This window comes from Bombina bombina, chromosome 10, assembly GCF_027579735.1.
Source record: "Bombina bombina isolate aBomBom1 chromosome 10, aBomBom1.pri, whole genome shotgun sequence".
Classification (NCBI taxonomy): Eukaryota; Metazoa; Chordata; class Amphibia; order Anura; family Bombinatoridae; genus Bombina; species Bombina bombina.
Genome location: NC_069508.1, coordinates 109,430,140 through 109,458,050, shown reverse-complemented (window position 1 = coordinate 109,458,050; position 27,911 = coordinate 109,430,140). Strand labels below are relative to the sequence as shown.

At 37.1% G+C, this 27,911-nt stretch overlaps 1 protein-coding gene across 1 annotated transcript in view; it reads right to left on the bottom strand.

Annotated features, from left to right (window-relative positions):
- ASTN1 (astrotactin 1) overlaps window positions 1-27,911 on the bottom strand; it is an 896,761-nt gene that overhangs the window by 93,230 nt on the left and 775,620 nt on the right. The window contains exons 15-17 of the mRNA XM_053693303.1: window positions 21,848-21,952; window positions 13,173-13,361; window positions 9,754-10,025 (exon numbers count right to left, since the gene is read on the bottom strand). Of these exons, the coding sequence (XP_053549278.1) occupies window positions 9,754-10,025; window positions 13,173-13,361; window positions 21,848-21,952 (566 nt within the window). The remainder of the gene's footprint in view (window positions 1-9,753; window positions 10,026-13,172; window positions 13,362-21,847; window positions 21,953-27,911) is intronic.

Below are 27,911 nucleotides of genomic sequence, written 5' to 3'. Positions count from 1 at the left end.
TCAAAAAAGTGTTGTTTTTTTTAAATGTACACTACTGTTACACCAGATATGAGTGGTGTCACTGGGCAAGTGGGCACAGTATACGCTGTGAGCCTGACACATACGCTGGCAGGCAGGCAACTGCAATTAGATTGCACAGGGAAAAAAAAAAAAGCAGACTGATGTTCTAGCTCTAAAAAGGGCTTTTTGGGGTGCTGTCCTTACAGCAGAGATCAGATGAGTCCTTCAGGACTGTAGTGGACACTGAATACACTAGCCTAGCTATCGATTTCCCTATTAAATCAGCAGCAGCTACACTGTCCCTCCTCTCACTAAGAATGCAGCTTCTGAATGAATCTAAAATGGATGCTGTCTAGGAGGTGGGAGGGTCTGGGAGGGAGGGTCTGCTGCTGATTGGCTGGAATGTGTCTGCTGACTGTGAGGTACAGGGTCAAAGTTTACTCAATGATGATGAATAGGGGGTGGACCAAACATCGCATATGCTTGCCCGCCACGGCGAACAAGCTATGTTCGCCGGGAACTATTCACCGGCGAACTATTCGCGATATCACTAATATCTATCTCACTATGTCCTCAGTGGCCACATCCCATTGTAAAGGTTATTTAAGGATCCAATTAGGCTGCTTCTCTTGTGATTTACAAAGGAGCATGCATCTGGCATTTGCATGCAAAATCACTTTATTCCCACCTTTAATTCATTATAAAATCTCACAAGATTATGTTGAATTCACACAAGATAATAGCAAAGCAAAGTGTGAATGCCGATTGGCTGTTTTATTTCACCATGCAGATAACAGTAAAAACAGTAGTTGACGTATATATATATATATATATATATATATATACACACACACACACACACTCACTCACATACATACAGGGAGTGCAGAATTATTAGGCAAATGAGTATTTTGACCACATCATCCTCTTTATGCATGTTGTCTTACTCCAAGCTGTATAGGCTCGAAAGCCTACTACAAATTAAGCATATTAGGTGATGTGCATCTCTGTAATGAGAAGGGGTGTGGTCTAATGACATCAACACCCTATATCAGGTGTGCATAATTATTAGGCAACTTCCTTTCCTTTGGCAAAATGGGTCAAAAGAAGGACTTGACAGGCTCAGAAAAGTAAAAAAAAAAAAGAGATATCTTGCAGAGGGATGCAGCACTCTTAAAATTGCAAAGCTTCTGAAGCGTGATCATCGAACAATCAAGCGTTTCATTCAAAATAGTCAACAGGGTCGCAAGAAGCGTGTGGAAAAACCAAGGTGCAAAATAACTGCCCATGAACTGAGAAAAGTCAAGTGTGCAGCTGCCAAGATGCCACTTGCCACCAGTTTGGCCATATTTCAGAGCTGCAACATCACTGGAGTGCCCAAAAGCACAAGGTGTGCAATACTCAGAGACATGGCCAAGGTAAGAAAGGCTGAAAGACGACCACCACTGAACAAGACACACAAGCTGAAACGTCAAGACTGGGCCAAGAAATATCTCAAGACTGATTTTTCTAAGGTTTTATGGACTGATGAAATGAGAGTGAGTCTTGATGGGCCAGATGGATGGGCCCGTGGCTGGATTGGTAAAGGGCAGAGAGCTCCAGTCCCACTCAGACGCCAGCAAGGTGGAGGTGGAGTACTGGTTTGGGCTGGTATCATCAAAAATTAGCTTGTGGGTCCTTTTCGGGTTGAGGATGGAGTCAAGCTCAACTCCCAGTCCTACTGCCAGTTTCTGGAAGACACCTTCTTCAAGCAGTGGTACAGGAAGAAGTCTGCATCCTTCAAGAAAAACATGATTTTCATGCAGGACAATGCTCCATCACACGCGTCCAAGTACTCCACAGCGTGGCTGGCAAGAAAGGGTATAAAAGAAGAAAATCTAATGACATGGCCTCCTTGTTCACCTGATCTGAACCCCATTGAGAACCTGTGGTCCATCATCAAATGTGAGATTTACAAGGAGGGAAAACAGTACACCTCTCTGAACAGTGTCTGGGAGGCTGTGGTTGCTGCTGCACGCAATGTTGATGGTGAACAGATCAAAACACTGACAGAATCCATGGATGGCAGGCTTTTGAGTGTCCTTGCAAAGAAAGGTGGCTATATTGGTCACTGATTTGTTTTTGTTTTGTTTTTGAATGTCAGAAATGTATATTTGTGAATGTTGAGATGTTATATTGGTTTCACTGGTAAAAATAAATAATTGAAATGGGTATATATATTTTTTTTGTTAAGTTGCCTAATAATTATGCACAGTAATAGTCACCTGCACACACAGATATCCCCCTAAAATAGCTATAACTAAAAACAAACTAAAAACTACTTCCAAAACTATTCAGCTTTGATATTAATGAGTTTTTTGGGTTCATTGAGAACATGGTTGTTGTTCAATAATAAAATGAATCCTCAAAAATACAACTTGCCTAATAATTCTGCACTCCCTGTATTTAGATATGTGTATGTATGTATCTCTTTGTTAAAGCCTTTTGCATGCCTTTTTTTTCTAACTCTTGAGATCTAACATTTTTGAGCCCTTATATCATGCATTTTTAAAAAATACTTTTTATTAGACAATGTAATTATTAGTGTAAATATGCTTTTAAATGTATTTTTGATGTGTTTTTTGCAACTTTTTTGACTTGCATAACAGTTAACCAGAGCTCTGAAGTCACGCTATCCATAGACTAAATTCAATTGCGCTCAAGCAAACATGTTTACTTTCAATTTTTAATATGCATTCTACTTCCAACATACGCAATGAGCTCTGAAAACCCCTTATCACTTGCATGCAATAATTAGCGCTCCACTTGTAATCTACCCTAACTGTATTGAATTGAACTTTTAGGGCTTGTATAAATTTTAGATATCTATTATTATTATCATCAGTTATTTGTAGAGCGCCAACAGATTCCGCAGCACTATAAACATAGGAGGCATACAAGGAAACATTTATAGGGATCAAATGAGTAGAGGGACCTGCCAAAAGTCGCACTCTTGTAGTCGGCTCTTAAGAAGGTGATCAACAAACAGCTGGGCTCTTAGGCTTACATGCTAAGGGGGTCAAGAGGATTGCAATGGAGGAGAGGAACTGATATAAAGAAAGGTTAGTGTAGGTTGTATACATCCCTGAATAGTAGAGTCTTTAGGGAGCGCTTGAAGCTTTCAAAACTAGGGGAGAGTCTTGTGAAGCGAGGCAGAGAGTTCCATAAGATGGGAGCCAGTCTGGAGAAGTCCTGTAAACTGGAATATGAGGAGGTAACAAGAGAGGAGGAGAGTAGGAGGTCATGAGCAGAGGGAGAGTATCTGGAGACAAGGTCTGAGATAAAGGGGAGGCAGTGCCGTTAAGGGCTTTGTATGTCAGAGTGAGAATTTTGTTTTGAATTCTGGAGGCAAGAGGAAGCCAGTGAAGGGATTGGCAGAGAGGTGCAGTAGATAAAGAGCGACGTGTAAGGAAGATGAGCCTGGCAGAGGCATTCATTATTATTATTATAATTTATTTGTATAGCACCGCCAAATTCCGTAGCGCAATTCATTATGGATTGTAAAGAAGCTAGGCGGCAGCTAGGGAGACCAGAGAGGACAGAATTGCAGTAGCCAAGGCATTAAAGGATGAGAGAGTGGATTAAAATCTTAGTTGTGTCTTGTGTAAGGAAATGTCTAATTTTAGAGATATTTTTAAGGTGGAAGCGGCAGGATTCAGCCAAGTACTGAATGTGAGGAGTGAAAGATCTGAGTCAAATGTGACCCCAAGACATCAGGCATGCAGGGTAAGGGTAATAATGGAGTGGTCGACAGTTATAGAGAGATTGGGGGTTTAGATTTTGGAAGAAGGGGGGAAAATAAGAAGCTCAGTTTTGGAGAGATATAGCTTAAGGTAGTGAGAGGACATACAGGAAGAGATGTGAAAAAGACAGTTAGTGACACAGGTTAGCAAGGAAGGAGATAGGTCTGGTGCAGAGAAGTAGATTTGGGTGTCATTGGCATACAAATAATATTGGAACCTGTGGGACTTTATTAAGGAACCTAATGATGATGTGTAGATTGAGAAGAGAAGGGGACCAATGACAGAGCCTTGCGGTACACCAACAGAAAGTGGTGATGGGGCAGAGGAAGCCCAAGAGAAGGCTACACTAAAGGTACAGTTAGCCAGGTAGGACGAGAACCATGAGAGGGCACAAATGCCGAAGGATTGGAGGGTTTGGAGCAAAAGAGGGTGGTCAACAGTATCAAAGACTGTGGACAGATCAAGGAGGATAAGCAGAGAGAAGTGGCTGTTTGATTTTGCTGTAAGCCATTTGTTGGTAACCTTAACAATTGCTTTCTCTGTGGAGTGATGGGGACAAAATCCAGATTGCAGTGGGTCAAGGAGAGAGTTTAATGTAAAGAAATGGGATATGCATGCATATACTTGCTTTTCGAGAAGCTTTGAGGCAAGAGGGAGTAGGGAAATAAGGCAGTAGTTGGATAGGGAGGTTAGATCAAGAGAAAGATTTTTGAGGATAGGTGTGACCAGTGCATGCTTTAGAGAAGAGGGAAATATACCGGTGCTGAGGGAGTATAGGGGTAAGGGTAGGAGAGAGGGAGGGGAGTAACTGGGAGGGGATAGGATCAAGGGGACAGGTAGTGAGGTGAGAGCACATTATAAGTGCAGAAACTTCTTCCTCAGTAACAGGGGAGAAAGAGCTAAATTTATGGCTATGTGGGCTGTGGTTGATTGCGAGCATTTGAGGGGAATGAAAGTATGTTGAGGTGATTTTGTTTCTGATGGAGTCGATTTTGTTATTGAAGTTGCTGGGGTGGGGGTGGGCGGACAAGAGTATTGAAAGTGGAACATCTGACTAGGGAACATCTGAGATGTGGAAGAAGGAAAGCTGAGTCCAAGTATCAGAAAATAGGTTTATTGCAGAGTAGGCTTTCTGGATGCAAGGTAAGCTCCAATCTTACGCGTTTCACGCATGAGCACATGCGCTTCATCAGAGATATCGGTCACTGCTGTTCAGGATCCATATAAAGGGGTGAGTGGCCTATCAGGACAAGTTTAATCCTTTACTCATAGGTGAGGAAATTGCCTGCAGGTGTATAGTTTAATGGTCACTCACTACTGTGTTTACATCGATCCTGTGCAGCAGAAGGCTGAGAAGAACAGATATGTGATGGTTACATGGTTTTAAAAAATATAGCTTGATTGTACATAATATTTCAAACATATGTATATATATATTCAGTGGGTGTAGTGCTGGGTGAGGTCACAAAGGCGAGTGCTAGCTCTAAATGCTTGTAGTATACTTTAGTATGATTTTGATTTCTATATTTTCACATTTAGAAGTGAGCACATCTTAAAGTTAGACAGTAGGGCCATACTTTAAAACCTTGTAATATGACAAAAGCCCTTTATAGGGAGATTCAGACTTATAGGGATTATATCTGGCCCTTAAACAAAAGTTAAAATTAACAGTAGCCTTTAATGTGACTTGCAGCACTACTCCAAACATCATCATGCATAAAAATGATTAATAACATTCTGAGGTCTAATAGCATTTGTAACAAGCTTTAGTAAGTTGTATTAGTGAATTACTTCTGTAAGGCCACTAGGGAAGTATATGTTTGGTTTGTTATATACCTAGGGTCCCCTAATAATATTTGGCTCATAGTTGTGTATGACAACTGGTCTTAAATGGAAATAAACAGAAGATGCAAAATTTCTCTACAATGAGTATTGCCGATACTAAAGGAGGAAGTTCTGTTATATAATACTATAGGGGAATGCTAGTGTGTGTTAGCTACCTCACCTTTTGTAAATAACAACGCGGGGTAAGGAATTAAAACTATTAGATAAGCATGATAAAAAAAAAAAATGTTTTTTTTTCTTATTACAATAGATAAGCTAAAGGAAAAATAATCAATCAATTATTGGAAGAGGGATAAATCTAACTAGACCTATGCTAAGGACATTATGTATTTTTATGTGTATATCTCTTAATTATTTATTCTAGTTTCTTTCTTTTCTCTACTCTGAGATTTTTTCTATCTTTGGTCCGGGGATTTTAGATCTAGAGACAGCTTAGGTGAATGTAAAAGGAGTGTCCTATTCACTCAATATATAGATTAACATCATATCTTTTGTTCATGCCTTGTGGTGCCCTAGTTTGCAGCATAAAGATCCAGTATACTTCTCTTTTGGATAATGTTTTGTTCCTATCTCCTCCCAGAGGATTGTTTATTATATGTTCAATTGCTTTGAATGTAAAATGAGTCAGTTTTTGTGAATGTGTATGAAAATGTTTGGCCACTGGTGTTCTGGGGAATTCTTCCTCTATGGATAGGAGATGTTCCCTTATGCGGTCTTTTAAGGGGCGTGTAGTGATGCCAACATATTGTTGTTGGCAGTATGAGCATGTGATCAGATAAATTATGTATGTTGATGTGCAATCCATCCTAGTGGTAATGGGGTATGATTTGTTAGTTTGCGAGGAAGTGAATGTTAAGCACTTGTCAGTATGTTTACAGCTTTTACATGGTATACGACCACATCTATAGTTTCCTTTTATGGGGGTGAGCCAGTTGGTGATTGATGGAATTTTATTGTGAAACTTATGTGTGATCTTGTCTCGTATTGTTGGTGCTTTTTTAGCTACAAATCTGATACGTTTCTGTAATTTGTCCCTTAGAATGGTATCACTATTGAGAACAGGTAGATACTTCTTAATAATTCTAGTGATGGTGTAGATTTGGTTACTATAATTCGTGACAAAACATATGTCTTCTTTTGTATCATTTCTGTTAGATATAGTTTTGACTGTTTTGCTGGTTAACAATAGTGTCCTATCCATTCTCATTACTTGAGATTTAGTTTTGAGAAGCAAGCTTTTTTTGTAGCCTCTAGCTACTAGTCTATTTGTAAGTTCATCTGCTTGTTTGATGTATGTCTGGAGAGAACTGCAATTTCTCCGCAGTCTGAGGTATTGACCCTTAGGGATGCCTCTTTGTGTGTGTGGAGCATGGCAAGAGTCTGCTCTTAGTATCGAATTTCTTGCTAGAGGTTTTCTAAATGTGCTGGTTATGATTTCTCCTGCACTGTTGTGTTCTAGTGTGAGGTCTAGGAAATTAATGATGTGGTCATCATTTTGATGTGTGAATGTCAAATTGAGTGTATTATTATTGAAGTAATTGATGATCTCCTGGATGGTAAGTTCTGTGTTCTTCTTGTAAATCAGAATTAAGTCATCTATAAACCTACCGTATACAACTACTTTGTCCTCGAGGGCCAGTCCACCCCCAAAAAGATAAAGATGTTCGAAGTACCCCATATACAAGTTTGCATATGAGGGGGCAAACTTGGCCCCCATGGCGGTGCCACATTTCTGGAGGTAGTAATGGCCCTCGGAGACAAAGTAGTTGTGTGTGAGAAGAAATCTTGTGAGTTCCACTAGGAATGTGATAAATTCCTCTGAATAACTAGTGTGTCTCCTTAGCATGTATGTCAGAGCTGTGAGGCCTTCCTCATGGGGGATGCTCGAATAAAGTGCTGAGACATCTATGGATAACCAAGTGTAATTTTCTTGCCATGTTATTGCTTGAATTTGTTGTATTAGGTGTGTGCTGTCACGTATGTACCCTGGCAAGGATTTAACTATGGGTTTTAATATATAGGGAACATCTGCACAGGTACTGTATCAGAGGAGTATGCCAGGGCTGAGTATGAGTGTGTGATTTCCAAGCTATGGTAAGAGGGGCCAGATTGTCAAGGACCGATGTAAGGGTGGAATTATAGTGGTAGAAAGATTGGTCAGGGCTGGAAAAGGAGTAGATGCATGAAAGGAGAGGTTCAAGGGAATTAGCAAGCTGTTGCTGATCTAATGACATAATGCTTCTGTGATGTTTGGTGTGAGGAGTAGAAGGAAGGAGAGTTGTAGGGAATGATGTGATGTTGCAAGTGAGGAGATAGTGGTCAGAAAGAGGAAAAGGGGAGTTTGTGAAGTTTTAAATAGTGCATCGACAGCTAAAGATAAGGTCAAGGGAGTGACAATCTTTGTGAGTGGGAGAGTCAGTCCATTGTGACAAACCGAAAGAGGAAGTAAGTTGCAGAAGTTGTTATGCAGAGGAGGCAGTGGGATTGTCAAGAGGGTTGTTTAAGTCACCAAGAATGAGGGCAGGGGCGTCTGAGGAAAGGAAATAAGGTAGCCAGACAGCCAAGTGATCTAGACATTGAGTTGAGGAGCCAGGGGGTTGGTATATTACTGCAATACATATAGAGAGGGGAGAGAATAAGCGAATCATGTGGGTTTCGAATGAGGAAAATGTGAGGGAAGAGATGGGTTGTATTTGTTTGGAAGGTGCAACGAGAGGAAAGTAAAATACTTACACCACCTCTTTGTCTATTACCAGACCTAAGAGTGTGGCTGAAGTGGAGACCCCCATGTGACAGAGCAGCGGTGGAGTTAGAGCCAGAAGTTTGAGGGAGCGGAAGATAAAGAGGTGACAGAAGTGAACTTGTTGCAAACAGAGTGAGAGTTCAAGAGTGCAAAAGTAAAGGGGATAGTGGCTTTAGATACAAGAGGAATGTGAGTAAGGTTATCAGAGTTTTGTTTTCGGAGTCTATGGAAGGGTACACATGGATGTTCACGACTTGGAAGGTGTTAGGGACCAGGATTAGGGGAGATGTCACCATCAGCTAGTATAAGCAAGAGGGAGTGTGACATGAGATGAGATGCAGATTTGCAGTAATGATACTGTTTTTGTACCTACTAAAAACATTAAAATTAAAGGGACATTAAACACTTTGAGATGGTAACAAAAAATGATAAATTGTATATTTATAATTAAAAAAAATCTATTGTTTATTTTGTCCCCTTTTCTTGTAATTCTATTTTGAAATTGTGAGCTTTTCAGTTCCTGTTATAAATGTAAGTGGAGAACACTGTTAAATTCCACCCACAGCCTTGGGCTGCATACTCTAGTGACCTATTTTTAACTGGCCACAACAAAGAAGGTAACCTAAGTTACAACACGACTGCTCCCATAGTTTTATAGACACTAAGGGGACGATTTATCATTGGTCTGTCCGACATGATCCACTCAGCGGATCATGTCCGACAGACCTCATTGCATAAGTAGTTCCGGTGAACTGCTTGTGCAATGCTGCCCCCTGCAGATTTGCGGCCAATCGGCCGCTAGCATGGGGTGTCAATCAGCCCAATCATATAAGATCGGGCGGTTTGATGTCCGCAGCTTCAGAGCAGGTGGACCAGTTATGGAGCAGCGGTCTTGATAATTCGGGCCCATAAACTTTACACTTATTTTTTCAATATTTAAACAGCTAAAGAAACTTTAAAAAATGCATCTAAATGTTATTTTAGACAAATCTTTTCTTTGCATGCATCATATATTTAAGCTATATAAGCTGTGAATCTCTATTTAAGTTTAATGCATTTATCAGCGTTGATATATGATTATTAAATAAAGATAAACATTAGAAATTAGAAAAAGGGTAATTTGAAGTTGTGACCATTATTAGGATTTAGGCGCTGAAAAACTTCCTGAATAGAAAATTCATAAAGCAGTATTTTATTTCTTAAATTAGACAACTGATACATCTTAGACACAGTTGAAATAAGTTTACAAATGAGCGCTCTACGATCTTACTTGAGCTGCTATATAATGTATTTGTAAAGGATTGGAAAGGGGCATTAACTCTACAAATGGTACAATGCAGTGTTTAGCCATTTTTAAGAAGTTATATGTAAACAGACTCTTACCTGCTGAGTGACATTGTTGTTGGTAACCAGTTCATAGATAGGAATTGCTTTGGTAACTTCCAAAAGTACAGGCTCTGGTGGTGCATCTGGGCTGGATGTTACATGGCAAAGCTGACAGTACGAAGAGCATCGTCCTCGGCTCTGGCACTCCATACGTACTCCTTGTGCCAATCGCCTTGTGCCAGAGTCCAAAAGACTAGTAATGTACTCAGGGAATGTCAATACCTTGGGATCTCTTTCCCTCTCATCCGATTCATCAGATGGGGAATTACCTAAGTATATCGGAGAGATTAAAGAACATATTTAATAACTTCATAAGGAATATATAAACAGATATTTAACTCTAAAACTGGTTATTACATTTGTTAGCAGTATTTGGATATATTTGTTTTAGGAGACTTATTTTTTCATCAGTAAGGTGAAAAGGGTTTGTTCTTCAAGGGCTTTTTCATACCTGATATTATTAATAAGTTTCTGAACACAAATATACTAGAATGGTTACTACTCAACATGGTATTATTTTTCCTTTTGTTCCTGCAGCTCCCTTAGAAATTGTTCACTTATGTTAACCCTCTGCCCCTTCCTGATGGGCACCGCCATATGATCTTGACACTTATTTTAGGACCCTGAGGCAGAAGCAGTGCAAATTCACATATTAGTGACATTTTTTTTGATAGGTTTTTGTTGACTTGAATTAAGCTCACACAATAGAGAGCAGGAATTATTAGATTTTTTACACAGTTTAAAAGTTACTGACAGGCACCTAAGTCCCCGTAACAAGTATCTCATTTCCTAATCATTCTAGCTGTTAGACAGCATCAGGTGAAGGCTTTCACAGGTTAGAGAAAAACTTACAGATTTATTTAGAAAAGGAGGATATCCAGCAAAGGGTTAATGCAGATTCAGCCAGGAAAAGCCCCACAAGGAAAATGTCAAAGGAGTAGTTATACGTAGTCAATAGTCAGGTTCCAAATCAGAGTATTATGTACAAAAGCAGCAGACAATAAAATAGTCAGAAACATGCAGGATGTCAGACCAAATCAGGCAAAAGTGGTACAAAATCAGTAAGGCTGTAAGCAAGGTCTGTAAACTGGCAAAAGGGTCAAAATCTGGAGGTCAGGCTAAATTAAGGGCAATTGGAAAAGAGTGGTAAAAAACAAAACCAGGTCAGAATACAACAAACTGTAGAAAGCTCTATAAATGGGCAATGCCTGCAGGAGACTGATAATGACCTGCAGCTGCAGATAGGTGGAGCTAAAGAAAAAAAAATACAAGGTAATCAATATAACAAGTGTGTAGTGCAAATTCCAAAGTGGCACACTTGCATTGCAACAGCCCAGCAAGCTGGAGACCCTGGTTCAACTCCAGGGCAACACTCCCCCCCATGGAAACTCACTGCAACAACACGTAAGGCCTCAGGGCATGACATTGCATAGTAATCATTAAGAAAACACTCAGATAAAATGCAAGTGTTGTAAAAATATACAGCTCCCTCTCTGTATTATGCACATACAAATCAAATAAACAATGACCAATGATCTTTAAATGTGCATCACTTTGGTCCAAGTTTGTGAAAAGACGTAAGCTCACATAGGGTGGCACGTAGGGTGAAGATGGGGAGTTTGAATAACTAGCACTTATAAGGGGTTAACATAGAAGAAACACCTAATGCATAGGAGAAGAAACAAATAGCATGATGACTAGTGACCATGTTATTGTAGCTGTATTCATCTACCTCTGCATTGACATCTTTCTCACTCTTGCAGTCCTCAACCTCCTACCCTTCTAGATTGTAAGTTCCCACGGGAATAGGGCCCTCAATTCCTCCTGCATGTGTTTGTAAGATGTTGTCTTGTCTCCTACAAGTTTGATATCATTGTTTTACCCATAAACAGCGCTGCGGAATATGTTGGCGCTTCATAAATTAAAGGGACACTGTACCCAAAAATTTTCTTTCATGATTCAGATAGAGCATGCAATTTTAAGCAACTTTCTAATTTACTCCTATTATCAAATCTTCTTTATTCTCTTGGTATCTTTATTTGAAATGCAAGAATGTAAGTTTAGATGCCGGCCCATTTTTGGTGAACAACCTAGGTTGTCCTTGCTGATTGGGGGATAAATTCATCCACCAATCAAAAACTGCTGTTCAGAGTGCTGAACCAAGAAAAAAGCTTAGATGCCTTCTTTTTCATATAAAGATAGCAAGAGAACAAAGAAAAATTGATAATAGGAGTAAATTAGAAAGTTGCTTAAAATTGCATGCTCTATCTGAATCACAAAATATTTTTTTTGGGTACAGTGTCCCTTTAAGTATTATAATAATAATACTCAGCAGTTTAATATCCCTTTAAATAAAATGGGCTCCCATTACATTTTCTCAAACAAATTAAATAAAAGAAAATTTGAAAGAAAACAACAGATAACATATTGTGACAAAAGTAAGAACCAGAAGGGTCATTTTATCTTTGGAAGGGCAAGATGTATGTAACAATATATATTTTCTAAACTTCCGTGGTATTCATGGAGGAGACATCTCTTATAACACATGAGTCAGATTATTAATCAATGCAGTGTAAGGGTTTTTGCAATCCAAAGACCAGAAGTATTTTGCATATAGTCTAGGACAAAAATGTTTATTAATAGGCCTGTAAATATACAGTACAAAACATTTTTACTTTCTGTAAATGCTGAAATGAAGAGCAAAGCTCTGTTACAATTACTAATTTGAGATTAAACTCATGATGTTATAAAGGCTCTGTTATGCAAAGTTGAAATATCGAAAAACATTTAACATATATTCTTTTAGTAATGTTAAAGGGATACTGAACCCAAATTGTTTCTTTCATGATTCAGGTAGAACGTGCAATTATAAGCAACTTTCTAATTTACACCCATTATCAAATTTTCTTCATTCTCTTAGTATCTTTATATGAAAAATCAGGAATGTAAGCATAGGTGCTGGCCCATTTTTGGTTCAGCACCCTGGATATTGATTGCTGATTGGTGGCTGCATTTAGCATTTAATAGGAGTGAATTAGAAAATTGCTTAAAATTGCATGCTCTATCTAAATCATGAAAGAAAAAAATTGGATTCAGTATCCCTTTAATTAACCACCAACTAATAACAAACACGTTCTGCATGAGTCTTTTTGTTTTTGGGCCAGCGCCATGTTCATTAGTATAAATTTGCATGAATAATTATACAGCATACATTAGAAACTTAAGCTGCTAGGATTGATTTTAAATAATTATTGGTTTTATAATTAGATTCTATCGCATTAAGCTGAAGTTTTATGATAGCATCTTTAAGTCTAAATTTATTTATCTATTTTCAATGTTGACCTGATCCTTAATAATACCAGCCATGCCAGTTAAATACCATCTGGGTTAAACACCCTATACAGTGTATATCCCACCTTTGCTGATATCCTCAAATTCGAGCCACAGCTGTCGCTGTACTTGGCGGTTGGGATACCAGATGGAGCAGAATTCCTGGAAGCCATACACTGCCTCCTGAATGTAATGGTTTCCGAACTGATCTAAAAGTGACATAAACTCCAGCCGTGACGAGGCTCCATCCAGGGAATGAAGAGTCTGAGTGAAAGCTGAAAGATTAAATTATACAAATCAGGTGATATAGTTTTACCAATCTAAAAAAAACAAACAGTTGTAATAAGTCATGAGATAAGCATTAAAGTATTTATGTATTTTTATATATGTATAGGTCTAGTATATATTAACAATAAATACATGTTTTAAAAGCGATTACATGGTCATTTCTTTAGAAAAAAATTTCGAGCATTATTTTGCAGTCCAGGGGCATACTCCTTTAAACTTTATTGTCTTCATGTTTGTAGCCAATATCTGGCATATGTAATCAAGTCCCTAAGCTGAAAAAAATAATAATAATATATATATATATATATATATATATATATATATATATATATAAATATATACATATATATATAAATATATACACACACACACAAATACAGTATATACATGCACAGTCACACGTACTACATGCTATACCATACAGCAATATAGTGGGCATCAAATATCAAGTTTAATTGAAAACTGAGCCAATCACAAGAGGCATATGTGTGTTGCCACCAATCACCAGCTAGCTCCCAAGAGTGCTTGCTGCTGTTAAGCCTATCCAGGTAAGCATTTCAACAAAGGATAACAAGAGAACAAATAACATATGATAACTGAAGTAAACTGATAAGTCTCTTAAAACATAACTAAACTTAAAGGGACACTAAACCCCAAAAAAATATTTTGTGATTCAGATAGAGCATGCAATTTTAAGCAACTTTCTAATTTACTCCAATTATCAAATTTTCTTCATTCTCTTGATATCTTTATTTGAAATGCAAGAATGTAAGTTTAGATGCTGGCCCATTTTGGTGAACAACCTGGGTTGTTCTTGCTGATTGGTGGATAAACTAATTCACCAATAAAAAAGTGCTGCCCGGAGTCTGAACCAAAAAAAACAACCTTAGATGCCTTCTTTTTCAAATAAAGATAGCAAGAGAACAAAGAAAAATTGATAATAGGAGTAAATTAGAAAGTTGCTTAAAATTGCATGCTCTATCTAAATCACAAAAGAAAAAATTTGGGTTCAGTGTCCCTTTAACACTAAGCGCAGTAAAATGGCATAATCACCAAATGCATAATAAAAATAATACAATAGCACTTAGTCTAAATTTCAAATCAGTAGAAAACTTTTTCACTCCTCATGTATCATGTGACAGCCATCAGCCAATCACAAAATGCATATACGTATATACTATGCACTCTTGCACATGCTCAGTAGGAGCTGGTGTCTCATAAATGGCACATTTTCATAATGGAAGTAAATTGGATAGTTGTTTAAAATTGCATGCTGGGGGGCGGAGCTAACTATTGAAGTGGATGGTCGCATATCGGTAGAGCTCCTGGTTCAAATCTTAATAACAAGGATTTATTTGTCTATACCTATAGTTAATATTTTGATATCCTACCATATACTCTATACCTAGAACGAATCCGGGAGCCTACAACAGCACGGTACTATCAGAACGAATACGGCGACTGGATCGCTCATACAGTGATACCGCCATCCGCTAGCTTCTTCTAAGCTAAAACTGAGCTAGCACTGTAAACTTCAACAGCACAACCACGTACCAGCGACCCAGAGATTAATCTGAGCAACACTGCGGGAAACCCTGACATTGGGCACTAAATATATACTAATGTCGCAGCTAGATTGAAAGGCGCGAAACGCCATATTGGATTCTAAAAGCGCATCTATATAAATTTTTCAGCATGAATACTAAGGCATTCTATACAGCTATTATGGACCTACTAGCAGACTTTGAAAGGAAGACGTGTGAACGACTAAGCAACCCATTTCTGATGATACAGACAGAAGATGCCGTTGCCGAAGCCAAAGCAATGGAGTCAGAGGTGAATCTGCAGAACATAGCTCTAGCTACCCCGTTAAAGCATGGATCCCCTACCCTGCCACCAGCAAGCTCCGAAATATAGGCGATGATAATACCAAGTGATCCACCGGCTGGAGGAACAATTGCTAGGGGTTACATATTTGCACTAAGCCATGATGTTCAGATCTCAGAAGAAGAAATAAGGCTTAACCACACGAGCAAGGAATTAGTATGAATCTCACAAGCTCTGGAAATAGAGAGTCAGAATAAACCGATATTGGAAAGGTTGGTGTGACTCCCTACCAAAGTAACTACCACTAGGTTTTCTAGGCTAAATCACCCTCCGGTTTAATGATAGAGTCCTTGTATATCGACAGCCGTTATCACTGTCTGGACAGTACTGGTGTGGGATAATGGTATCTATGAGACATTTGAGGTGTTAACTAATGTACGTTTAGGATACGTACTACATGCAAACCTAGTATTCTCACATATGATGGCTTCTAAGCCAGAATTTAGAGGAATATATAAATGTATACAAGTAACAATCAGTCTGTATCCTATTTACGCTATGTGGTTTGACAAATATCTATATTATATTGAGAACAGTTTTTATTTATTTTTTCATACCAGAAATGAATATCTTAGCAAAACCTATGTAAGATCAGCGTTTCACATCATTTATTTTTTTTTTGTCAATCCTAGCCATATACTGGTAACAGTATAATCTGTTGTTTGAATATATGTGTGGGCTCTTGTTCAATATTATACATTATCAATCAGAAACTTCTTACCCCAGTATATAATTTTTATGGCACCAGAGGGCTGTTACATTGTTTTAGACATTATGCTCCCCTTCTCCTAGTTTATTCTTTTTGTTATTTATGGCAAATTTTTAACTTCACTACAAATATGTCGAGGATATATTATGTAACCACATTTTTTATATTATTTCAGATAGAATCTAGTTCATTTCAAGAACAGAACGGGTTACACAGTTTATGTAGATTGTATTTCGAACTTCATAATCTTTACTTTTTCTAGCATGCCTTATAATAGCTTCTGCCCTATGTAGAATGTGAAGCTTAAAAAGGACTATCATCCAGGTCAAAAGATTATCTATGGGTTGTTTCATCTATCAATACCACTTATCATTTACATGTTGAGAGGGTAACATATTATTACTGCTTTAGGGCGTCCCCTCACTGAGATAGTATACAATGAGGTCCCCGCAGTCCGCTGCCGAGATAGTGGGGAGTGCAATTTAAGGTTCTGATTCCCAGTGGAAGCCTTACTTTACTCATCGAGTTAGTTGCCCTCGTTCTATGCTAACGTTTTAAATTGCCTAACCCAGACCCTAGATCCCCATCTGTAACCTCTATCAATATTTAATGAGGGCTGCACTCACCCAATTCCTATGTTTAGTCTCCCTCTCCAAAGCTGGGCTGATTACTCACTCTCTAGTATTGGTTTATTTGCTGCCTATACTTGTGATGGGGTTTTGGGCCTAATCCGGAGCTATATATACCCTATAAACTTGTTATCTATATAATAACCCATTCAGGTCATACCTACTTAATATAAGTCTCGCACCTATGCTGCTTAGTTATCTCAATTATGCTCCTAAAATCAATTTACTCTGACACTTTAATTGTGTTCAAAGTATTAGTTTGCGGTTTCTCTCGCAAACACCGCACCTGAAATCATTTATATCTCCTATGTCAACAACCTTATATGCTATTAAGATATTGTAATATCCATGCTATTTTTATTTATCCACAAACTAACAGGTTTTTTATGTATAGTTTATATTTGTTGTTTAATTGGTGGATAAATTCACCCACTAATAAACAAGGCTTCTGAACCAAACATTTCCCTTTCAAATGTTTATATAAAGAGTTAGGCCCAAGAGAGATCTTGAATGTTTATTGAGGGATATATTTATCTTATAAAGAAAAATGGAGGTTATATTTTTAGTGTACATCTGGCGAAAATATTTTGACTTAGAGAAATGTCCTCTTTTATGTATGTTCAGTCATACCCGTTATGTTTTTCTTACTATTCTTTTATATTTTGGCCAAATTTTTGCTGTTTAGATTCATAGGGGTCAATTGATCAAGCTCCGAATGGAGCTTGATGCCCCTTGTTTACTTTATTTACTTTAAAGACCGCTGCTCCATGACTTGTCCGACCTGCTCTGAGGCGGCAGAAAGAAATCAACCTGTTCGAATACAATCGGGTTGATTGACACCCCCTGCTAGCAGCCGATTGGCCGCAAATCTGCAGGGGGCGGAATTGCACCAGCAGTTCGATTGGCCGCAAATCTGCAGGGGGCGGAATTGCACCAGCAGTTCACAAGAACTGCTGGTGCAATGATAAATGCCGAAAGCGTATGCTGTCTGCATTTATCGATGTGCGGCGGACATGATACGCTACATCGTATCATGTCCGCTCGCACATTAATAAATTTACCCCATATATATTATGTACACCAGTATATCATATGTAATTTGTTTACATTTGTATTCATTTGCTTTGTACGATTTCTTGAACCTCAATAAAAAAAACTATTTAAAAAAAAAAAAAAAAATTGCATGCTCTATCTGAATAGTTTAAGTTCCATGTCCCTTTAAATTTGATAATTGAAGTAAACTGAAATGTCTCTTAAACCTACATGGTCTATCTGAACCATGAAAGTCATTGAGCACCTTTATTATTATAGTTACTGTTTGGAATTGATTAAAAAAAAACAGTTAACTCAATGTAACATAGAAGTAGTTCAGAGGGCTAGGTAATACAAAAAAAGTAAATAAAGTAATTATAAACTATTCTTATTTTTTAATTAATTCTTATTTTACCTTTAAAAGTTAATTTGCTGCAGTTACACAGTACAATGCAGGACCACCCTAACAGAAGAGCAGAGCAAACATTATAGTAGATCACGCCCCTCCACCAATCAAACTAGCTTATTCTAACTAGGTAATGACAATAGAATGAAGGAAATGCACACTCATGATTGTTCTTTCATGGGGTGCGAGCGAATTCCCCAGCAACATATATCAAATAGTTTGAGTGCTCTATCTCTTTAAGGGCCATGATACTAGGGTTGCCACCTCAGCCATGTTTTCCTGGACACTTATGAGTTACACATGCTGCAGGGTGTGCAGGGAGGAACATTTATTGTGTTTCTGGACAGCACTATTTATATTCCTGCCTGCACACCCTGCAGCATGTGTAACTTATAAGTGTTCTGTATTTTAAGGGACAGGTGGCAACCCTACATGATACCCAAATGTTGAAACACTTGAAAGTGATGCAGCATAGCTGTAAAAGGCTGACTAGAAAACATCACCTGAGAATCTCTATGTAATAAGGAAAGATATTTTACCTCAAAATGTACCTCAAAAGTATTCACACCCACACACACCTTAAAGGATTACTTTCTGTTATAATTTTTAAGCTAAACAACTAACATATTAAAGTTAATAAACATTAATTAAAACCTACTGACCTATATTTTCTCCAAAACGAAGTTTCATAACATTCTAAAAGTTATATCTTTTATTCACCGATGATGTCACGTTATCCTGCCCACTATTTCAGCACTGCATGTTCAAAATACTTAAACCAATAACTTTGTGTTTAAAGCGCCATTTTGAAACCTAGGTATTGTAAACAGATTGGTACAGAGCAAAGGATACCCATGGAGTGGGTTTGGAAAACAATTAAATTTGCAGATAAGATTTCTGATATACGGTAGAGATATGTTAATGAAATGCTATTGATAAAAAGCGTATTTGGGGTAGTTAGTTAGTAACAGGCATAGAAAATATTTACTTACAGTGGCCCTTTAAAGGGACACTGAACCCAATTTTTTTTTCTTTTGTGATTCAGATAGAGCATGCAATTTTAAGCCACTTTCTAATTTACTCCTATTATCAAATTTTCTTCATTCTCTTGGTATCTTTATTTAAAAAGCAAGGATGTAAATTTAAAAGCGGGACGATTTTTGGTGAACAACCTGGGTTGTTCTTGCCGATTGGTGGATAAATTCACCCACCAATAAACAAGGCTTCTGAACCAAAAATTGTCTGGCTCCTTAGCTTAGATGCCTTCTTTTTCAAATAAAGAGAACAAAGAAAAATTGATAATAGGAGTAAATTAGAAAGTTGCTTAAAATTGCATGCTCTATCTGAATCACAAAAGAAAAAAATTTGGGTTGTGTCCCTTTAAGTAGCAAGTCAGTATGCCTGTCCCGGGAACTGCAAGGGAGCACGTCTTATGCACACTCATGTTATTTCCCTATTCAGTTTAAGGAAGTTTACTATGAAATCTCATGAGAGTTAAGCAAAATCTCACAAGATCACAGTAAAAGACTTCATGATCTCAGCACTACTGATGCTGATTGGCTGCTGTTCATTTTGACCTTTTTTTTTACCTGCAGCTGGACAGCAGCTGAAGTATAACTGTTTACACAGAACTTACTCTGGTGAGCTGAGGAAATTGTGAGGTAAAATATTTTCTTTTTTTTTTACAGAGAAATATTCAGGTGATATTTTCCTGTCAGCTTTTTACAGTTATACTGCATCACTTTCAAGTGATTTAGCCTATGAGTATGATGTCCCTTTAAGCATGCTGAAGATGAAAAGGTATAGTACAGTACTAATACGTTTTACAACTCCTTTTGCACAATAAAGGAATCCAAATAATCACTATAAACTTTAACCATGAAGAAAATATAAAAAAACACTATATATATATATATACTGGATCCAAATAGTGCACTCTCACTCGCCAACCCTAAGCATAGACCAGGGTGCTTAACGGAATATTCAATCAGGTCAGGTAATAAGCACTCGCTGGATTTAAGCACAGCACACTTTGTTAGGCAGTGACGTTTCGGGGCATTCACCCCTTCTTCTATATATACACATAAAAAAAAGTCCAGTACTCGCTCACAAGCTCTCAGCTAGGAATAAAAGCAAAACCGGAAGAGTTAGTTACCACATTTGGCCAAATGGGACAAGCCCAGGTACCACGTCAAGGTCTCTTCCAAATGTCCTTGTTTTGCTGTATATATATATATATATATATATATATATATATATATAAACATCTAACAACATATACAGTGACAACCCCATAAACATTGTCCATTACTTATTCCTAAGCAATAAAAAATGCACCCGTTACAAGAAACAACGTTCCCAGGCACCAGCACAGCTGACAGACCGATCCATTCAACAACATTAACATGGGCAAGCTTTTATTTAGCTCAGCTTCGTGTTCACACTTCTATTGATGAAACCAGCAAGATTTGTGCATGTTCTAGCGTATGGATCAGCAACCTTGGCCCCCAGATGTTTTGGAACTACATTTCCCATGATCAAATGTAGTTCCAAAACATCTTGGGGTCCAAGGTTGCTGACCCCTGAGCTAGCGCATTCAAGGGAGCGAGACACTGACTGCATAGACAAAATAGCCCTTTAAGTACGTATATGAATTTTAACATAGGGAAGGGGTAAGCTATAAAAAAAAAATGAATTCATATATTTGTAATAGTATTTCTAATTCTCTCTTTAAATGTAATACTTGAATTATGAAATATTTTAAAATAGAAAATTGTAATCAATATATTTGTATCCATTATTTATCAATTTACTAAATTCCCTACCACATGAACTATTGAACTTCTGAATAGTATTATTAAATCAAATGTTACTTTCAAAATTTCAAATGTGGATATTGAAACTAATTATGAACATTCAAAAATGAAAGTAACTTTTGAAAACCGGAATTAACATTACAGAATTTGAATGGATTTCTCGTTTTTATCAACATGCGATTGTCCACAATGAAGGTACACAGGAATATTCATTCTACCCAGCAAATTGCACTTTTGCCACATTCACCAATCCCTAGCGATAGTTTAATGTGCGCTAACGTCTGCATTTAATTAGCGTGGGTGTGTCAATGCCGTCACATAAAAGACTTCTATGGGGGTGCACTGTAAAATTCCTTTCAAATGCCAAGTTAATGGAGAAAAACAATGCCCCTCGTGTAGTGAAGGACTTTAGGTAGTTATGAGCTATACTATTTAAATGAAAGGTAAGCCTAAAATACATGACACATACAAGAATACATACACACATGTATACAGGCATACATACACCTTTGACCCATTCCCAGTTCCACCCCTTGTCATATACCCGTTAATTCTGCCACAAAACCTTATTTTCATTATTAAACCTATTTTAAAATATAACTTAAATATTTTATGTCCACAGTATTGTCATGTGTTTGTAATAGAAACTAGCAAGCTGTAATCATTTACTTAGGGTCTCAAAAAGAGCTACATTTTAAAGCAGTTTTTTTGGATTGCGCATAATACCAACACTTAACTAACCACTTGTAATACAAGTACAACTGGCGGGCTAATACTGCTCTTCATCATCCATTAATAGTTCAGGGTAAAAAAGTTTTGGCCATGATAAAATGGTTTGGTTAACATTTTTAATATCCACTTGTAACACCAGATTCTGGGATATTCTTTGCTCAAGATAAATGCATTACCCTGCACTAACAATTGCACTCCACTTGTAAGTGGAGTAGTGTGCAAGACGTCTCTGTGTATAAGTATTTTTATACCATATTGTTACCTTGAGAGATGGACGGTTGATTAAGTCTGACATGATACATAACCGATCGTACAGTCCAGTGCTGAATTAAAGGGTAGCCAGAAACTTCACTATAATTTACCATTCCTGGAATAGAAGAAAATACAATCATACTTTGTTCATTTAAATGTAATCAACATTCAGAAAGAGATAAAAATGCCTTAACCGGGGGCAGTCTAAAGACAAAAGATATCACATAATTATTGGGTCTTGAGAAAAAGCCTAGGGACCTTTGGGGGAGGGGGGGGGGTGATAAAGGAGAACTATTGACTAAAATAGAAACAGGTTGGAACTTACAATGAGAACAAGATTTCCTAAAGGATTTAATGTAGAGTACAAAGTAATGATTTTTTTTTCTTGGTAATTTAATTTATATAAACATATTTCTTTTGCCCCTTTTGAATTTCTTTAATTTCTGAACACAACAAGTGGGCTTCCTTATTAACAAAACATAACTTAAAAATTCCCTCTTTAGTTAATTATTAATTTCAATTATTTTCTTTTTCTGTATGGTTATAAATGTTTTATTTATTTTCTTTTCAGTAATTTGTTTACAAGATACTCTGTTATTATAAAATTAGTCCAAAAAAGTAATTTTCCAGCCTCCAGTAAAATTTAAAAGACCTTTATTGTTTCCTTGCAGGGTCCATCATACAAACAACGTTTCAAACCATAACTTGGTTCTTAATCATGTCTCATTATAAAATTAGCTTCATTTTCTTTAATTAATAACATTTAGAATACAACTGTAAGACAGGGTATACTGGAAATGGTTAACACTGTAAAGTTTACGATTTATGATTAAAGATTAAATTATAAACATGTTTCATTTAATTTTGAGTGAGCTAAAAGAAACTTAAAGGGATAGTCTAGTCAAAATTAAACGGATGATTCAGATAGAGCGTGCCATTTTAAGCAACTTTTTTAATTTACTCATTTTACCTATTTTTCTTCTTTCTGTTGGTATCTTTATTTGAAAAAGTAAGAATGTAAGCTTAGGAGCCAGCCCATTTTTGGTTCAGCACCTAGGTAGTGCTTACTGATTGGTGTCTAAATATAGCCACCAATCAGCAAGAGCTACCCAGGTGCTGAACCAAAAATGGGCCGGCTCCTAAGCTTAAATTCTTGCTTTTTCAAATAAAGATACCAAGACAACGAAGAAAAATTGATATCAGGAGAAAATTAGAAAGTTGCTTTAAATTACATTCTCTTTCTAAATAATTAAAGTTTACTTTTGGCTATACTATCCCTTTAAAGGAGCATAAAACCCCCAAAAAATTATTTCATGATTCAAATAGGAGAGCACACATGTCTGCAGCACTATATGGCGGCAATTTCGGAAGAATGTTATACATTAGAAAAAGCACTAGAGGGCAGTACTATTTCCTGTCATGTAGTGCTTCAGACATGTGCACGATACCTATCCAGATATCTCTTCAACAAAGCATAACAGGAGAATGAAGCAAATTTGATAATACAAGTGAATTGGAAACTTTTTATATATTGAATGCTCTGTCTGAATCATACAAGAAAAAAAATTGGGGTTTCATGTCCCTTTAACCCTGTGTAGAACTGGTTGGATTAACAAGCAAGGAAATTTTCCTAGCTAATGTTAATTCTCAGTTGAGTGTGTCTCTCCGTTTTCTTTATTGTATGTAAATAACTCTTGGGTCTCTCTAAGATTAAAGGGACATTAAACACTTTGAGATGGTAATATAAAATGATAAATTGTATATAATAAAACAACTCTGCAATATACTTTCATTATTTATTTTGTCCTCTTTGCCTGTAATTCCATTCTGAAATTGTGAGCTTTTCAGTTATTGTTAGAAATGGAAGTGCAGAACACTGTTAAATCCAGCACAACCATTGGCTGCACACTCTAGTGACCTATTTATAACTGTCTCTAATTGGCCACAGCAGAGAAGGTAACACAAGTTACAACATGGCAGATCCCAGTGTTTTATAGACACTAAAACTTTACACTTATTTTGTCACTTTTTAAACAACTAATGAAACTTTAAAAAATACATCTACATGTTAGTCATGGACTAATCTTTTCTTTGAATGCATCATTCTATCTAGCATGTATTTAGTGTTTAATGTCCCTTTAAGAAGGAGAAACCAGATGGGGCTCTGCTTACATACCCTAGAGAGATGCAACTGCCTCTCACTGACAGGACACAAGTCTGGGGTTGGTTGCTTTCTCTTGTTCAGATGAGGCTTGCCTGGTGTTTTGGGGCTTGACTGCCTTTTTGGCAGAATCAGACTACAATTTTAGGGGTTATTTCTCCTCTATGAAAAGCATAATGAGCTAAAAGAAACTTCACTCTCAGTGGCACTGGCCTGACAAACAAGAAAATATGGTTTTCCATCTTATGTTCATTCTCAGGTTAGTTCATCTCTCTTTTCTTTTTCAATTAGATTTTGTGAAACATAAACTTGAGATTATATGTATTTTTGGAAAAAGTTATTAATGCTGCCTATCCCATAGATGAAGAAAAATAGAGAACTCCTGCTGCTCTGTATTAAATTCTAGGAACATCTGAGATGCACCTAGCAGAATAGGGCTCCTCTGTTATTATGTAAGATGGGTCATACAGCTTAACCCTTTAAGGACACAGCTTTCAGTTTGCTCAATTGTTTTATGACGGAAAAATTCCGTCATATGTCCTTAAGAGGTTAAGATAGGCTGTACTTGTTGACTTCTATAGCAGAAAATAAAAGACATTCAGGGTGCTAGTTGGGTGAAAGGAGTGGCATGAACTGAACTGGTTGTCATAAAGTATTTCATGGGTTTTTAAAAATATAACACACAAATATAAAATATTTAAATGGCCCTTTATTAATATGAACTGAAATATTTTTTATCTATCAGCATCATTAAAAAATTGACCTATATGCAACAAAGGTGTAAGTCAGACAGAGTATATTATACAACTGCAAACACAAACATATAGACACAACAAATTAATTTTTAAAAGCTTAAAGGGACACTGAACCCAATTTTTTTCTTTTGTGATTCAAATAGAGCATGCAATTGTAAGCAACTTTCTAATTTACTCCTATTATCAATTTTTCCTCATTCTCTTGCTATCTTTATTTGAAAAAGAAAACATCTAAGCTTTTTTTTTGTTTAGTCCTCTGGACAGGACTTTTTTTTATTGGTGGATCAATTTGTCCACCAATCAGCAAGGACAACCCAGGTTGTTCACCAAAAATGGGCCGGCATCTAAACTTACATTTTTGCATTTCAAATGAAGATACCAAGAGAATGAAGAAAATTTGATAATAGGAGTAAATTAAAAAGTTGCCTAAAATGTCATGCTCTATCTGAATCACAGAAGAAAAAAATTTTGGGTTCAGTGTCCCATCAATGGGTAGATTACGAGTTTTGTCGGTAAAGCTGTGCGGTGCTAACGAGCAGTTTATGCTCACCGCTCACCTACAAACAACACTGGTATTACGGGTTTTTACAAACCTGGCGTTCGCCGCAGAAAAGTGAGCGGAGAGCAAAATTTAGCTCCACATCTCACTGTAATACCAGCGCTGCTTACGGTAGCGGTGAGCTGGCTAAACATGCTTGTGCACAATTTCCCCATAGGAATCAATGGGGGAGAGCCGGCTGAAAAACAACCTAACACCTGAAAAAAAGCAGCGCTCAGCTCCTAACGCAGCCCCATTGATTCCTATGGGGGAAAATACATATTATGTCTACACCCTAACATGAACCCCCGAGTCTAAACACCCTTAATCTTACACTTATTAACCCCTAATCTGCCACCCCCGACATCGCCGCCACCTGCATTATATTATTAACCCCTAATCTGCCACTCGGGACACTGCCGCCACCTACATTATACTTATGAACCCCTAATCTGCTGCCCCCAACATCACCAACACCTACATTATATTTATTAACCCCTAATCTTCCGCCCCAATGTCGCCGCAACCTACCTACAATTATTAACCCCTAATTTGCCGCCCCCAACGTCGCCGCCACTATATTAAAGTTATTAACCCCTAAATCTAAGTCTAACCCTAACCCTAACACCCCCTAACTTAAATATTATTTAAATAAATATAAATAAAATTACTACAATTAACTACATTATTCCTATTTAAAACTAAATACTTACCTGTAAAATAACCCTAAGATAGCTACAATATAACAAATAGTTACATTGTATCTAGCTTAGGGTTTATTTTTATTTTACAGGCAACTTTGTATTTATTTTAACTAGGTACAATAGTTATTAAATAGTTATTAACAATTTAATAGCTACCTAGTTAAAATAAAGACATATTTACCTGTAAAATAAAACCTAACCTGAGTTACACTAACACCTAACACTACACTATAATTAAATTAATTCCCTAAATTAACTACAATTAATTACAATTAAATACAATTATCTAAAGTACGAAAAAAAACCACACTAAATTACAGAAAATAATAAAATAATTACACGTTTTTTAAACTAATTACACCTAATCTAATCCCCCTAATAAAATAAAAAAGCCCCCCAAAATAATAAAAAGCCCTACCCTATACGCTGGTATTACGAGTCAGGCAGGAAAGGGTCTACCGCTCACTTTTCTTCCGCGACTCGGTCCCAACGCTGCTTTTTAATGCCCGCTGGTATTACGAGTCTTGCAGGTACAGGTGTACTGCTCACTTTTTCGTCCAGACTCGAAAATACCGCAAATCCATTTACGTCAATTGCGTATCCTATATTTTCAATGGGATTTTCCTAACGCCGGTATTACAAGTCTTCCTAAAAGTGAGCGGTACACCCTCTCCTGTCAAGACTGGTACCGCATTTGAAAGTCAGTAGCTAAGAGTTTTATGGGTTAACGCCGTAGTATAAAACTCTTAACTAAAGTTCTAAAAAGTACACTAACACCCATAAACTACCTATTAACCCCTAAACTGAGCCCCCCCCCACATCGCAAACACTAAAATAATTTTTTTAACCCCTAATCTGCCGAACCGGACATCGCCGCCACTATAATAAATATATTAAACTCTAAACCACCGCACTCCCGCCTTGCAAAGACTAGTTACATTTTATTAACCCCTAATCTGCCGTCCCTAACATCGCCGCCACCTACCTACATTTATTAACCCCTAATCTGCCACCCCCAACGTCGCCGCCACTATATGAAATGTATTAACCCCTAAACCTAAGTCTAACCCTAACCTCCCCTAACGTAAATATAATTTAAATAAATCTAAATAAAATTACTATAATTAACTAAATTATTCTTATTTAAAACTAAATAATTACCTATAAAATAAACCTAAAAAAACTAATAGTTACATTGTAGCTATCTCAGGGTTTATTTTTATTTTACAGGCAACTTTGTATTTATTTTAACTAGGTACAATAGTTACTAAATAGTTATTAACTATTTAATAACTACCTAGCTAAAATAAATACAAAAGTACCTGTAAAATAAAACCTAACCTAAGTTACAATTACACCTAACACTACACTATAATTAAATTAATTCCCTAAATTAACTACAATTAATTACAATTAAATACAATTATCTAAAGTACGAAAAAAAACAAAACACTAAATTACAGAAAATAAGTTTTTTTAAACTAATTACACCTAATCTAATCCCCCTAATAAAATAAAAAAGCCCCCCAAAATAATAAAAAGCCCTACCCTATACTAAATTACAAATAGCCTTTAAAAGGGCTTTTAGCAGGGCATTGCCCCAAAGTAATCAGCTCTTTAACCTGTAAAAAAAAGTACAATACCCCCCCAACATTAAAACCCACCACCCACACACCCAACCCTACTCTAAAACCGACCCAATCCCCCCTTAATAAAACCTAACACTAACCCCTTGAAGATCACCCTACCTTGAGAAGTCTTCACCCAAACGGGCCGAAGTCCTCAATGAAGCCGGGTGAAGTGGTCCTCCAGACGGGCAGAAGTCTGCATCCAAGCCGGGAAGAAGAGGTCCTCCAGACGGGCAGAAGTCTTCATCCAGACGGCATCTTCTATCTTCATCCATCCGGAGCAGAGCG